The sequence below is a fragment of the Panulirus ornatus genome, chromosome 20, assembly GCF_036320965.1.
Source record: "Panulirus ornatus isolate Po-2019 chromosome 20, ASM3632096v1, whole genome shotgun sequence".
In the NCBI taxonomy this organism is placed as follows: domain Eukaryota; kingdom Metazoa; phylum Arthropoda; class Malacostraca; order Decapoda; family Palinuridae; genus Panulirus; species Panulirus ornatus.
This window is the reverse complement of record NC_092243.1, coordinates 75,703,810-75,719,100: the sequence shown is the minus strand read 5'-3', so window position 1 is coordinate 75,719,100 and position 15,291 is coordinate 75,703,810. Positions and strand designations below refer to the sequence as shown.

Here is a 15,291-nt window from a genome sequence, read left to right as displayed (position 1 = left end):
ATATATATATATATATATATATATATATATATATATATATATATATATATATATATATAAAACTTAAGGCTAGTAATCATGTTATGATTGATAAATGATAAAAGTTACATAAAACAAAGTAAAATATCAGATATTTGTATCAGGAAACAAAATTATATATATATATATATATATATATATATATATATATATATATATATATATATATATATATATATGTGTGTGTGTGTGTGTGTGTGAACCATGTTCAGTAAAGTGTCTTCAGTGATGTAGATGAAGAGGCTTAATGACTTGTATGGATGATTTACTAGAGAGCAGTAGAAGCAGCGTTGCTAACAAGGACTCCTCCTTATCTGTGGCCATATGATTATCTAGATGGCTGCTGAGTTCACTGATGATGCTTGTGGTAATGATAAGAGATGTCAATAACACAATGACATAATAGCAATAATTTTTGATGTTATCGCACACGAAGTGTAACAAAAAATAAGACGAAATGTTCAAAAGCCAATGTTGAGAATGTGTATAAGAAATGAAGACGTGCATGATAATGAAGAACTATAAGAATAGCGGTAGTAATAATGATAATTGGGATAATCGTGTTATCTTGATAACTGAAAGCTACATATATATCAGTGATTATGGTAGTATCAGCAATAGGAATAATGCGATGATATTGATAATGATAAAATTATAATCATAATCGAATAATAACAATAAGTAATAATAATAATAGCAATAATAATAATAATGATAAGATAACGATGACAAGAATACTACTAATAACAATAATAGTCATAATAATAGTAAAGCGTGTAAAGAAAACGGAAAGATAGCCTTCAGTTTTCTACCCAGAGCACTGACTACGTTATTTATGTGCTACGTGAGATCCATGGGTTGAGCAAACACCAATATGCTGCTGGTAAGGCCCCAGGGCTCGTCAACCGGCCGACTGGGAAACCAGAATAATGCAAAAAAAGAAAAGAAAAGAGTCTGTATCTAAGTTTAAGTTCAGCTTTAGAGAAATTGTGGGCCGAATAGATACGTGTGTGTTGGTTATGAACTGATTCGTAAGCCTGGCGTCAAAAGCTTAGCTGGATATCTTGTCTTTTTTTTCCTAATCATTTTTTTTTGGGGAAGGACCAGTTTGGTAATGTTTTCTGATCTTTTGGGAGCATTTTTTTTTTCTCGTTTTTTGATGTTTTTAGAGCGTTTTCTTTATCTGATCTTTAGGGACCAGTTTTTTAGTTTTCTAATCTTTTGGGATCAGTTGTCATGTTTTCTGATCTTTTGGGATCAGTTTTACCATGTTTTCTGATCTTTTGGGACTAGTTTTTTGTTTTCTGATCTTTTGGGACCAGTTTTGTCATGTTTTCTGATCTTTTTGGATCAGTTTGGTCACGTTTTTTGATCTTTTTGGATCAGTTTTGTCATGTTCTTTGATCTTTCGGGATCAGTATTTGACACCAGGGTGCTGCTTTCTGTGCCTATAGAAACATGGAAGGTAAATTCAGAAGTCATTGATTTCGATGATGAGGTCGAGATTCTCTTTCTCTCGCTCACTTTTTTCTTTATGGATTTAGGGAAATAAGGAACTTTTATTTCTTTCATGAAGATTATCGATTAAATGGACGTGAGGGATATCCAGGGTCCACCTTAGATTCTCGCTTATGGACACAAGACTGACGAAGGAAGGAGCACACGAGATAAGCCGCAAGGGGCCGTCCTGCCACCCACACTGTTCCTGTTCTTGGCCTGAGCTACGAAGCTGTTGGACATACCATAGTGTACTGGGCCTACTGGATGGCTCGGGAAGCACTCCAGACCTTCGGTCAGGAGATAGTATGAGTACAGTTTCTACTGGGTGTTTGAAAACAAAAATGCAGGGGATAAGATACGATTTTTACATCTAGATGCGAAGCATCAGGGGATTACGCTGAATTTATATCTAGATGTGAAAGCATTTGATTCCTTCTAGATTTACCTCCCATGTATCGCTTGCGGCTGGAGCAAGAAGCGGCAGGGATATGGATGAACCTTACTGCACTTCAATCAGTGACGTCACCAGCTTTCTGCATGACGCAAAGCTCACGTAGTCAGTTCGTAATACGCCGAGGGTAGTGTTTTCATGCCTCAGCGGTCAAGGAGCAGCGAGACACGTTCCCATTATGCTGGTTCCTGGCCATCAGGGAGGTTCAGAAATGAAAAGTAATCTCGATGGGGAATGATATATATATATGTGTATGATGTGATCATTACACGAAAGCGCACTTGGGAACTTATCGTTTTCTCATTTCCCCGTGGACAAAAAGGAATATATATATATATATATGTATATATATATATATATATATATATATATATATATATATATATATATATATATATATATATATATATATTGAAGATTATGTACTAAAAATTCAGATGACTGAATGTTTTGTCGATCATCATACAAGAGACTGAAGTGTATGCAAACATGTTCTTAATTCAGTGGAAGTCCATTGCCCACAAATTTTGCTGATGCTCTCATCCACTGCAGTTGCCACTGGAGGAGTGAAGCAACGTTGCCAGATCGTCTTCGTTCCCTGCGCCTCGGCATAAAATCACCCCCTCCACGTCAGTTCAAAAGTGTTTTCAGGAACTACGCAACTATCTGCCGTGTCGTCCCGTGCAACTCTCAAATGGCAATACTGACAGCTGCCCGAAGACAAGATAGGTCAATGAGACACACACAAAAAAAAAAAAAAACAGCAAATTCTCTCTAACTACGAGTGAGTGAGTGAGTGACGAGTGCTTCCTGAGTGGCTGTTCACTTCAAAAGGGAGGATCAAAGATAAATAGTGGGGTACAAAAGTGACCGTATAAAAGGCTGCTATGCCATTCTTGCCAGCTGAGGTATATGTTTCTCAAAGTATAGTGCAATTGTGAAGGGACGCTGCAGTTACCATCATAAAAAAAAGGTCAAGTATTCAAATGTCTTGATTGAGTCTTATTTAAGAATGCACAGAATATATATATATATATATATATATATATATATATATATATATATATATATATATATATATATATATATTGTAGACTATGCCTCTAAAAATCCTCTCAATGGGCGTTCAAGTAAAGCAATAACAAAATGTGAACAAGTATAACTATGGTATATATATATATATGTGTCATGGTGACGCAGAGTGACATTGTTGTAAGGTCCTTACCTCCAGGGGGCACTGTCGAAACGGTAGTTCCAGTGAGAGGCGAATTGTAAACAAAGGGATCGTTAACTTGGGGGAATATAGATGAAAATGGAATGTAACTCGTACTCTCTGCTGACTTCTGGTCAATGATTTATCATTCCTCAATATTAACCTAACCTTGTGGGTTAGATTGGCAGATGAATGCAAGATGGTTAAAGGCAATATATGTCACAATTACCAATAGCTGAACAAGGAAATACATTAGTCTTGGTGGAGTTGAATATATATATATGTATGAGTATATATAAATCAGATAAATTTGGCATAGGTTTCTTTTCTTTACTTTTTTTTTTTAAAGTAGGATGATTTTCCTTCGTCATTGTGAGTAAGTGTTCATTCCAGTGTTCTATTGAGTGTACCTATGACTGGCAAAATAGACGACCAATTCGCAAGGGAAGAAAAAAAAAGATGCACCACGCTAGAATCCATAACTAATAAACCTAATCTAGAAGAGAGAGAAGAAGAGAGAGAGTTTACTTCAGTTCCTAACAGCCTCAAAGAGTAAATAATGAACGTTTTGCACTTTTTTTTCTTTTCTGGCAATGAATGATAACCCAAATTAGGAAATCTTTGAGGGACGAGAAGTGTAAAAGCCCGGTGTAACTCGGAACACTGTTCGAACTGGTTCATGATAATTGTCTCCAACTAGGGACGAGTTTTGTTCAAATGAACCTTGTGTGTTTCATTTTGGAAGAATATATCATTATCATGCATAATGTGTTGCTTCCAGTGGCTGGTATCTCCATGGAACTGTTAATCTTAGAACTGTGATTATAAAGGAAAATATATCCTGTGCATTGCTTCAGTCTGTGTGTTCGAAGAGTCACGATAAACTCTTAAGAATATCTTCAAGTTGGTTACAATCATAAGACTCGTACAGCCGAGGAAACACACACACACACACACACACACACACACACACACACACCCGCGTTGAATGATTTTAGTGTAAGATAACTGAAGATATAGAGCCTGATTGAATTGAGGCACTGAATTTATTAACATTGAACAAGAGGAACGTTGAGCCTTATCTGCCCAACGCTGCGAGAGACGGATTTACCCGGCCGTGTTCTGGTGAAGCTCGAGTCTGACGAGGAAACAGACGATTGTCATCGAATGGTGATTATACACACACGACTGAGGAGGGTCGACCCATACCGTCCCGTCATGTCAAAGCTCCGAAGCTTCGGGAAAGACGTCTTTAATTGTTGACGCTGAAACTGTTGTGACTTCCTAACTGCTGTGACGTCTTAACTGTTGTGACTTCCTAACTGTTGTGACGTCTTAACTGTTGTGAGTTCCTTACTGTTAACGTCCTACCTGTTGACGTTACTTAATACCGAGTTGACCAAGTGAGACAAGGTTCGTTGTGTCGACTTCTGAAGCATTATGGAACAGTGGGTCAAGCCTGTGTCTCGGAGGATGATACCTCACACTGTGTGGTGATGTCGCTGATGGAGGAGAGATCGAGCAAAAATCTTAAATGAATTCGGTGCACTTCGAGTCTCGGAGAGGACATTTATACGACAGCGTCGAACTGAACAAAAGTTGCAGGGTCGATTCTTAGGTTGCATATGGCGAGTAGATTTATAATGTCGTCCTCGATAGACAGCTTCGCCTATGGCTAACTGTGAGTTGTATATATTGCTTAGGCTTTGATGCGGGAGTCACTTCTTGTATATAAATGCGTTAAGAACTTTCTTGTGTGAAGAGCCTTGCTGTGTAGAGAATAAGAAGTGATTGTAATTTCTGACGTTAGGTATTGAGACAAGCTTTGATCCGTAATCAGAGAGCAAGACACTATTTAATTTCTCTTCTAACATTCGAGTTCATGAATTCTGAATAGATTAGGTGTTATGGACGAGCATATTTCGACCAACTTGGTGGGAAAATGGGGCGTCGTGGTGGCTTAGGAGTCTTAAAGGACTGTATGAGGTCTGTCTGTGTGAATTAGATGCCCAGCCGCATGGGACTGTCTGTAGTTTGGGTGTTGGTCCCGAGGGAATTGGTGCCAGCGGGTCGACGAGGTGCCACGTGCGTGGCGCGTGACGCGCGTGCGGACAAGACGACACAGCATTACCACTCTGTCGCTGTGGCAGCGACGGCACACATTGGTAACTCTGACTGGTAACTGCAGCGTCCCCACTACCTGTGCTGCTGATCCCTCTGACCTGCCCCCCCCCACCATTTCCTGTATTTTGTTCCCACTACCTGTGTTCTTTGTGCCCTTTCACCTGTGTTGCTGATTCCGCTGCTTGTTTTCTTTGTGTATAACCCTATAGGGGAGGGAGGAGGGGGAGGTGTCTTTCTCTGTTCGATTCCCCTGCATCCCATTCCCTGTGCTACTATCCTACTACCTGTGTGGTACAGTGTCCTTGCATTTACGTCCGTGACCTGTGTTTATATTCCCCCACTACCTGTGTTCCATTACGTTGCCTCATATGCCCCACTGCCTGTGTTCAGTTTCCGGTGTAAACTGTCAATTTTCCTCTATTCTTAACCCCTTGCCCCACTACCCGTGTTCTTGCAGCCAAGGAGTGGTGTTCTATTCTTAGTGTCCCACTACCTGTGTACCTCTAGCTTGTTACCTGTGTTCTGAGTCATTACCATCTTATTAACTCCTTCTGTCACACAGGACTGCTGGCAGTCCCTCCACCTAACAATCCCTCTTACTTAACATTCCTTTCCACCTCGCCTTCCCTCCCACCTAACATTCCCTCCCACCTCACCTACCTTCCCACCTCGCCTTCCCTTCCAACTCGCCTTCCCTTCCACCTCACCTTCCCTTCCACCTCACCTTCCCTCCCACCTCACCTACCTTCCCACCTCGCCTTCCCTTCCAACTCGCCTTCCCTACCACCTCAGCTTTCTTTCCCTCTCAACTTTCCTTCAACCTCGCCTTTCCTCCTGTCTCACTTTCTCTACACCTCACCTTCCCTGCTATCTCTTTCTCTACACCTCACCTTCCCTCACACCTCACCTTCCTTAACATAATCTTAAACTTCACCTTCCTTCAAGGTCCACCTTCTTATATGCCCATCTCGCATTCTTCCATACATCATATTCAGTTATATACCTTTCAACATCTCACTTTCACACCTCACCTTCACCTATATCTTTTGTCTCATTCTCTTCATCTTCTCATCGTCTTTTACACTCCACCTCTCCTCATTTCTCCATGATTCATATTCCTTCACCTCACACATCGTCAGCCTTCAAGATCTTTCAGGCTCCCGCCCCTTCCTCATCCTCCTCCTCACCTCATACTTCGAGTGTCGTCAAACCTTCCTCATACTCTATATTCTATATCACATCTCATTTTCCTACACAGCAGGTCCTCCCTCACGGCTCACCTTCTCTCGTATCTCATTAACCACCAGAACATGTATCATTTTCTCTAAAATCCGTGGGCAAATCTAGACTACTTTTATCATGTTAGTCACAGAAACGATTACAAGAGTGTATGCTTATCTACCCTCACCCCATTTTCTTTTCTCTCTCTCTCCCACATGATGTCGTTGTGTCCTGAATATACAAGCTTCTCTTATAGCTATCATTCCCTATACTTGAACATTTGACATGAAATATTCTAATTATATACTTTTTTTATTACAATATTTCCATTGAACTCTCCCTCGAACATCTATATATTCTATACATTTAAACCCGTGTTGAATTATCAATGTAAACATATCGATTATATGTGATTTGTCATTCTATAGTAGGAACAAACATCTTCACACTGGCCACAACACAGATCTATGCTTGTCTAGGATGTTTTCCTAAGCTACATCTGGTTACAGGTTCGAATCCTGAGTGAATATATCTGCAAGTGATTCTAAACTATATGAACAGTGGGTTTATGAACTTTTAATGCCCTCAGATTTGGCTAAATTTCCTTCTCCATCTAGCTCGGTGAGGGTGCAGCTCGTGAAGTATCTGTGGGGCAACTATTTTAGTGGTTAGTTTCATGTTTAGTCTAATGTGCGATTCCCTGACTCGTGTTTATTGATACAGTCAGCCAAAAACTCTTGTCACAGGAACAGAATTGCATGATTAAAGTAGTACCTTCCTCTCCCTCCTGTCTCCCTCCTCCTCCCTTCCTCGACACCACCCTTGCGTTGAGGCAGGTGACACCAAACTCAGCTCAGGATGAGGTAGGCTGTTCTACATAGGTCTTGGGTAACCACGTCACATACACAGAGCCAGCCTCTCTCTCTCTCTCTCTCTCTCTCTCTCTCTCTCTCTCTCTATTGATGCGTCCTCCCTCGCTGTTCCCTCCCTCCCTCCTTCACTGCCACCCCGTGTGACCCGGTCCTTCCTATGCTGCACTGCCTCAGTGGTGGTGGGTGAACGTACTCCAGGGTGAATCTCTCTCTCTCTCTCTCTCTCTCTCTCTCTCTCTCTCTCTCTCTCTCTCTCTCGATAACTTTGCTTCTCTCCTTCTTTCTCTTGGTCCAGTTCCCGCTCCTATCCAAATCAATCCTTAACTCGTCTGTACATCACATCTCATCTCCGATAACAGTGGCATTGGTGGCTAAGGTTCCCAGACTTGCCCCTCCGTTGGAGACACGTTTTACAACCCCGACGTTCTTCACAGACCTGCTCTCCAACCCCCATCATTCATCAGACATACTCTCCAACCCCAACATTATTCACCTCACTGTGCCACTGCCACCACTGATGTAAAACCGGCCTTGATCATCGACACATCATGCCAGAGACTCATTTTCACTTTAACAAACTCACTCTCACTATAACACACTCGCACTTCACAACACAAAATACAACGTCATACTCTCACACAAGACACCTCTTCCATACCAGATCTAAACAAGCCCCTCTCCAGCAGAAGAACGAGTGTACACTAGTGCATAAGATACTTCCTAAAGATGTTTCTATTTTTTCTTCTTCGTCTCATCTTTAGCCTAGTTTGCTGTTGTTTTTCCCTCACCAGTAAATGATGATACTCCTCCTTGGAAGCACAAACGCTTAAACACACACACACACACACACACACACACACACACACACACATATACAGACACGGGTTTGAATAACAACATCTGAGAGAGTTAGTTTCTAAGACCGACACATCTATACACTTAGGTCTTCCACAACACCAACGTGCATATATATATATATATATATATATATATATATATATATATATATATATATATATATATATATATTCAGTCTAACATTAATTTAAGATAGACATCATCTCCTTAACACCAACACAAAGACACTGACTTATTCTAACACCAATAACACCCTCATGAACGTGTATCTATACCACTGAACACAGGGACTTAAAAACTTCTAACATTGAAACAGCTGTGAACTTGCCTCTGTCTAACACCACCTCGGGTAATTTAATTACCATTTGTCTATCACCAACATAGTAACCTGGTTCTCTCTAACACCAACATAGTAAACACCAACATAGTAGCCTGGTTCTCTTTAACACCAACACATATGTAAACTTTGCTCCCTCACTTACCGCCATAGACACATCAACTTGCTTCTAACACCAAAAAAGATCACGTATAAACTTTCCTCTCTTTTCCTCTCTAACACCAACACATAACTTGATTCTTCTGTAACACCATCACAGACATAACTGCTCTTCTCTAACACCAGCATGAAAACATAACTTTCCTCCCTCTAACACCAAAACAATCATAACTCTTCCCCACCCTAACACCAACACAAATATACACTAATGGACTTCTATCACTATAACACATAAACACCCTTTTCTTCCTAACATCAACACATATACATTAACTTGCTTCTCTATGAACACCAATATATATATATATATATATATATATATATATATATATATATATATATATATATATATATATATATATATATCCATATATATATATATATATATGTCCATATATATATATATATATATATATCCATATATATATATATATATATATATATATAATATTATATATATATATATATATATATATATATATATATATATATATATATATATATATATATATGTCCATATATATATATATATGGACATATATATATATATATATATATTATATATATATATATGGACATATATATATATATATATGTCCATATATATATATATATATGTATACTCTGCGCTCTATATAGCTGCACACACCGCTTGGCTGTGGGCAGCAGCGATGTCTCCACCTACCACATCTAAGTGTCATGAGATGATGTGTAATATATCTTACTTCTTCTCGTACCTTCAGCTCCAATTCTCTCATTTTATTGTTCATCATGATGGTCTTGCGCGTGATTTTCTCGCCCGGACGATGAAGGCGCAGCACCCACGGCAACCATTGTAAGAAGAGGCTTTTCACCTGTGTGGGGAGAGAGAGAAAACGGGACGTGGGTAATCACTGGTGGGGTAAGGAGCACACAATAGAGAGAGAGAGAGAGAGAGAGAGAGAGAGAGAGAGAGAGTGACCTTTTCTTTTTATATATATACCTGTGAAAGAAAACTGGAGGACCAGTGAATCATATGTACATAGACTAGGAATTTTTTTTTTTCTGTGTGAAAGAAGACGGATGGGAGGGGGACTGCCGAGTTAAACCAACATACACAAAGTGACTTTTCAACTGCATGACAGAAAATGGGAATGACTTTTCAACTGCGTGACAGAAAACGGGACCTGGTGAGTACAACAACTTCAAGGAAAGACTTTTCGGTATGGTTAAACAAAGAATAAAAGAAAGAATGAGGACCTATTGAGTACATTAGTCATAGATCAATTTTCACTTACGATGAATAGAAGGAAAACGGGAAACTCCTGCGTAAAGACTATTGAAGCAAGAGGCTTTTCATGTGCGCCAAAGTAGAAAACAGGAAACTCGTGAATTACGCTACCAGAAACAGAGACTATAGAAGCTATAGATACATTTGAATATAGAAAAAGGGATATGGTAGCATGATGACAGTTAGGACCCTCTCTTTATTTATCAGGAAGAGACAAAAAACTGACATTAACAGCTTGATTGCCCTAAATACTTCACACCTACAAACGTGACCCTAAATAACACGTATGAGGCTAGTCTGTGTCGCAGAGGACGAAGAATTTGTATATAGAATTCGTCTTGACATCAAAACCTAATGAGGGTGTAAGCGTCTGTGTTCCAGCTTCATAGCGAGATATACTGGTGGAGGAAAATGATTAGAATCTTATGTTTATATGTCTGTATATATTCATCTATCGGGATTCGAACCACTACCGTTTGTGCGGGAGCTGGGGATACAATGGCAGCAGTTAGAATCCTGTCATCAGGAGGGAGAGTGTTCTATGAAAGTGCACGAACATTGCACTATATATATATATATATATATATATATATATATATATATATATATATATATATATATTGGAAAGGATCACAATTTAGTGCGCGATCAATCATGTTCCCATGAGTCCACGGGGAAACGAAACACAAGTTCCCAAGTGCACTTTCGTGTAATAATCACATCATCAGGGGAGATACAGGAAAGAAATATAAGTCAGTTGATATACAAGGAAGAGACGTAGCTAGAACGTCACTTGTATACCAACTGCCTTATATTTCTTTCTTGTATCTCCCCTTATGTGGTTATTACACGAAAGTGCACTTGGGGACTTATCGTGTTTCATTTCTTCGTGTACTCGTAGGAATGTATATATATATATATATATATATATATATATATATATATATATATATAGGGTTGAGGGTCAAGTCAATTGGGAGGTAAGTTTGAATGGAGAAAAACTGGAGGAAGTAAGTGTTTTAGATATCTGGGAGTGGATCTGGCAGCGGATGGATCCATGGAACCGGAAGTGAATCATAGGGTGGGGGAGGGGGAGAAAATCCTGGGAGCCTTGAATGTGTGGAAGTCGAGAAAATTATCTAGGAAAGCAAAAATGGGTGTGTTTGAAGGAATAGTGGTTCCAACAATGTTGTATGGTTGCGAGGCGTGGGCTATGGATAGAGTTGTGCGCAGGAGGGTGGATGTGCTGGAAATGAGATGTTTGAGGACAATGTGTGGTGTGAGGTGGTTTGATCGAGAAAGTAATGTAAGGGAAAGAGAGATGTGTGGAAATAAAAAGAGCGTGGTTGAGAGAGCAGAAGAGGGTGTTTTGAAATGGTTTGGGCACATGGAGAGAATGAGTGAGGAAAGATTGACCAAGAGGATATATGTGTCAGAGGTGGAGGGAACGAGGAGAAGTGGGAGACCAAATTGGAGGTGGAAAGATGGAGTGAAAAAGATTTTGAGTGATCGGGGCCTGAACATGCAGGAAGGTGAAAGGCGGGCAAGGAACAGAGTGAATTGGATCGATGTGGTATACCGGGGTTGACGTGCTGTCAGTGGATTGAATCAGGACATGTGAAGCGTCTGGGGTAAACCATGGAAAGTTGTGTGGGGCCTGGATGTGGAAAGGGAGCTGTGGTTTCGGGCATTATTGCCTGACAGCTAGAGACTGAGTGTGAACGAATGGGGCCTTTGTTGTCTTTTCCTAGCGCTACCTCGCACACATAAGGGGGGAGGGTGATGGTATTCCATGTGTGGCGAGGTGGCGATGGAAATGAATAAAGGCAGACAGTGTGAATTGTGTGCATGGGTATATATGTGTGTGTCTGTGTGTGTATATATATGTGTACATTGAGATGTATAGGTATGTATATTTGCGTGTGTGGACGTGCATGTATATACATGTGTATGGGGGTGGGTTTTGCCATTTCTTTCGTCTGTTCCCTTGCGCTACCTCGCAAACGCGGGAGACAGCGACAAAGCAAAATATATATATATATATATATATATATATATATATATATATATATATATATATATATCAAATAACTTCTTTTCATCAGATTCTTTCTAAGTCTTAAAAGTTTTCTCAGTCTTTTTTTACACGGCTGAGAAGATGGAAGTGGAAGGATAAAGTGAAAAGGATTCTGAGTGCTCGGGGCTCGAACACGATGGAGGATGAGAGGCGTGCACGGGATAGAGTGAATGGGAGGGATGTGGTATACAGGGGGCGACATGGTGTTAATGGACTGAATCAGGGAATAGGGAGCATCAGGAGGAAGCTATGGATAGGTCTGTGGGGTCTGGTTGTGAATAGGGAGCTGTGGTTTCGGTGCATTACACATGACAGCTAGAGACTGGATGCCAGTGGATGAGGAAGCCTTTCCTTTGTTGTTCCTGGCGCTACCTCGCTGACGCGGGATACGACCAAAAAGTATGAAAGGAGAGGAGGAAAAAGAAGAACATGGAATAAGGAATGATTTGCCAGCTTAGTTAAATGAAGCATTGCCATAAATACGTTTAAGAATAATCTTCATAAATAGATCGCTTCAGCTCCATAACCGATAACTCTCTCTCATCCTGAACTACGTGTAAAGGTTACATAATATTTCTCTACTTCATGTGTATACATATCTTCTCTGAGTTTGACATCTTCCACTTATCACAAGCAGTCTCGAAAGGACCCCACTGCTCTGTTGCTGTTTGTATTCTTATGTATTTCTCGTCCTCCACTTCCTGTACTTGTAATCCTATATTTCTCGTTCACCAGGGGCCGTATGCAGAAAACTTCTTAGAATGCTTAAGTATGCTTAACCCTAAAGAATTTTACTTAACTTTAAGAATTTTGCTAAGCATGTTTCTGAAAGCTGCTCTATGCTTAGGTATTTGCTTAGCAGACGACAAATTTTGACCCAAACTGCATTTCATACTTCTTAAATATTATGCTTGAGTTTTGCTAAGCATCGTGCTTAGTCCTTTTCTGTGTGGCACTGAAGTCACTTGCTCAGCTAAGCATAAAAATAAGCAGAAATCAAAGAATTTTTCTGCATACTGCCCCAAGTTCTTCTAAAACCTTCTGTGACCATTGCAATGTTTAACAGTTTCAAATCCTTCGTGTTTTGTTGATGTCGTATTCTAACATGGACTGATCCTGCTGATGTGTTTTTAAATGTTTTTCTTTTCGAAGCAATTTAGTCTCTTTTTTTCTTAGTTCGATGATAAGCATTTAGATTAAACGATTACGATAACACATCCTCATTGTCTCTGTCCTACCTCCCTCGCACTCGCTAGACACACTAATATATACCATGACTTCCTAGAATCACTGCTGAAAGCTATGCATCTCCTCTCCCTATATTGTTGTTAGAGAGAGAGAGAGAGAGAGAGAGAGAGAGAGAGAGAGAGAGAGAGAGAGAGAGAGGATAGGCATTCCAGAGGTAACGTGCCTGGCCGAATTAAGGAAGATAGCGAGGGAGGAATGTATATGTCTGTGCGTTTCATGCTGTTTACAAGTTCGGGAGTTTCTGCAGTTTCGAGGCTACGCTACAGTCAGTAACAGGGCAGTGTGGGACTCCTTAAGACTAAGACTCTCGTCAATGAGGCTCTGGAGTCCACTTCATCAACTGACGATAATGCGGCCTCACTCCAGGTGACTTTTTCACTTAACTCAGTGAGCACAAGAAAACGGAGTCCGGCAACAACACTGGCAGGTGATTATATATATATATATATATATATATATATATATATATATATATATATATATATATATATATATATATAATTGGAGGTGGAAAGATGGAGTGAAAAAGATTTTGTGTGATCGGGGCGTGAGCATGCAGGAGGGTGAAAGGAGGGCAAGGAATAGAGTGAATTGGAGCGGTGTGGTATATCGGGGTGGACGTGCTGTCAGTGGATTGAATCAAGGCATGTGAAGCGTCTGGGGTAAAACATGGAAAGCTGTGTAGGTATGTATATTTGCGTGTGTGGACGTATGTATATACATGTGTATGGGGGTGGGTTGGGCCATTTCTTTCGTCTGTTTCCTTGCGCTACCTCGCAAACGCGGGAGACAGCGGCAAAAAAAAAAAAAAAAAAAAAAAAATATATATATATATATATATATATATATATATATATATATATATATATATACTTGTTCGTCATTTTACGTGTTTGCGAGTTAGCGTCGCGATATACGAGGGGAAAGGCCTTTTTCGCCAACATCCATTTTCTAGCTGTCGTGTGTAATGCATCTAACCATTGCTCGCTATCCACAACCAGGCCCCACAGACCTTTCCATGGTTTACCCAGTCTGTCTCATACGTCCTGCTTGAGTCCACCAACAGCTCGTCGCCTCCTATATACAACATCGCTTCAAATCACTATCCTGCTTCCTTCAAGTGTTCTTCATTCAAACTCTCACTCCAAGTAAACTGGCTCTCTTCACTGATCAAACTAATTGCCTTATCTTTATTCACTTTTACTCTAACTTTTCTTCTTTCGCACACACTTCCAAACTCGCACCTGTTTCTGCAGTTTCTCACTCGACTCTGCCAACAGCGCCGTGTCATCAGCAAACAGCATCTGACACATCACCCGTGACCCTCCCATCCCCAACAGACTTTATACCTGCTCATCTTTCATAGGCCATGACATTCGCCTCCCTCACGACCCCGTCCATAAACAAATTAATATTGATAGTGACATCACACACCCCATGCTGCAGACCCACCTTCACCTAGAACCATTCACCCTCCTCTCTACCTACTCGCACACACTTCTTACTCTCTCAAATGCTAGTTTTCAGTATGCATTTGTCATGCACTTTTGTCAATGCAAACAATTGATCTACACATCCTCTACTACTTGTCTGCACATTGTTCTTCCTCAGTCTGATCCTTTGTGCATGCATTCACCCTCTCAATCAGCACTCTCCCATATAGCTTACCAGATGCTGTAAACTCGGTAATTCGACTGTTCACCTCCCCCCCTTGTCTTTATGCAACGGCACTAAACCATCCTCAATGTGATTATCATATGGTAGAAAACACGCTGTGGAATTTCCTGTGCGCGAGAGACGTGAGAGTCGCACCGTCCCTAACCTTTCAGTAGAGTCCTTTATCAGGATCAAAAACCAACTGTCTGATAGAAGAAAAGATATCTGCATTCACGTTTATGGCTAATGAAATATATCTGTCAAGC

General features: G+C 40.2%; 1 protein-coding gene and 1 long non-coding RNA gene across 26 annotated transcripts in view; one reads left to right on the top strand and one right to left on the bottom strand.

Moving 5' to 3' along the window:
* LOC139756152 (neuronal acetylcholine receptor subunit alpha-7-like) overlaps positions 1-15,291 on the bottom strand; it is a 586,121-nt gene that overhangs the window by 17,895 nt on the left and 552,935 nt on the right. For 14 of the 23 annotated variants that reach the window (XM_071675307.1, XM_071675320.1, XM_071675305.1 and 11 more), the window contains 2 exons: positions 9,512-9,628; positions 3,216-3,227 (listed from right to left, as the gene is read on the bottom strand). In XM_071675307.1, the coding sequence (XP_071531408.1) occupies positions 3,216-3,227; positions 9,512-9,628 (129 nt within the window). Of the gene's footprint in view, positions 1-3,215; positions 3,228-9,499; positions 9,629-15,291 lie in introns of all 23 variants that reach the window. The other 9 variants (XM_071675308.1, XM_071675325.1, XM_071675324.1 and 6 more) reach the window with 2 other exon arrangements.
* Positions 1-15,291, top strand: part of LOC139756155 (uncharacterized) — a 113,507-nt gene that overhangs the window by 26,242 nt on the left and 71,974 nt on the right. The window lies entirely within an intron of this gene.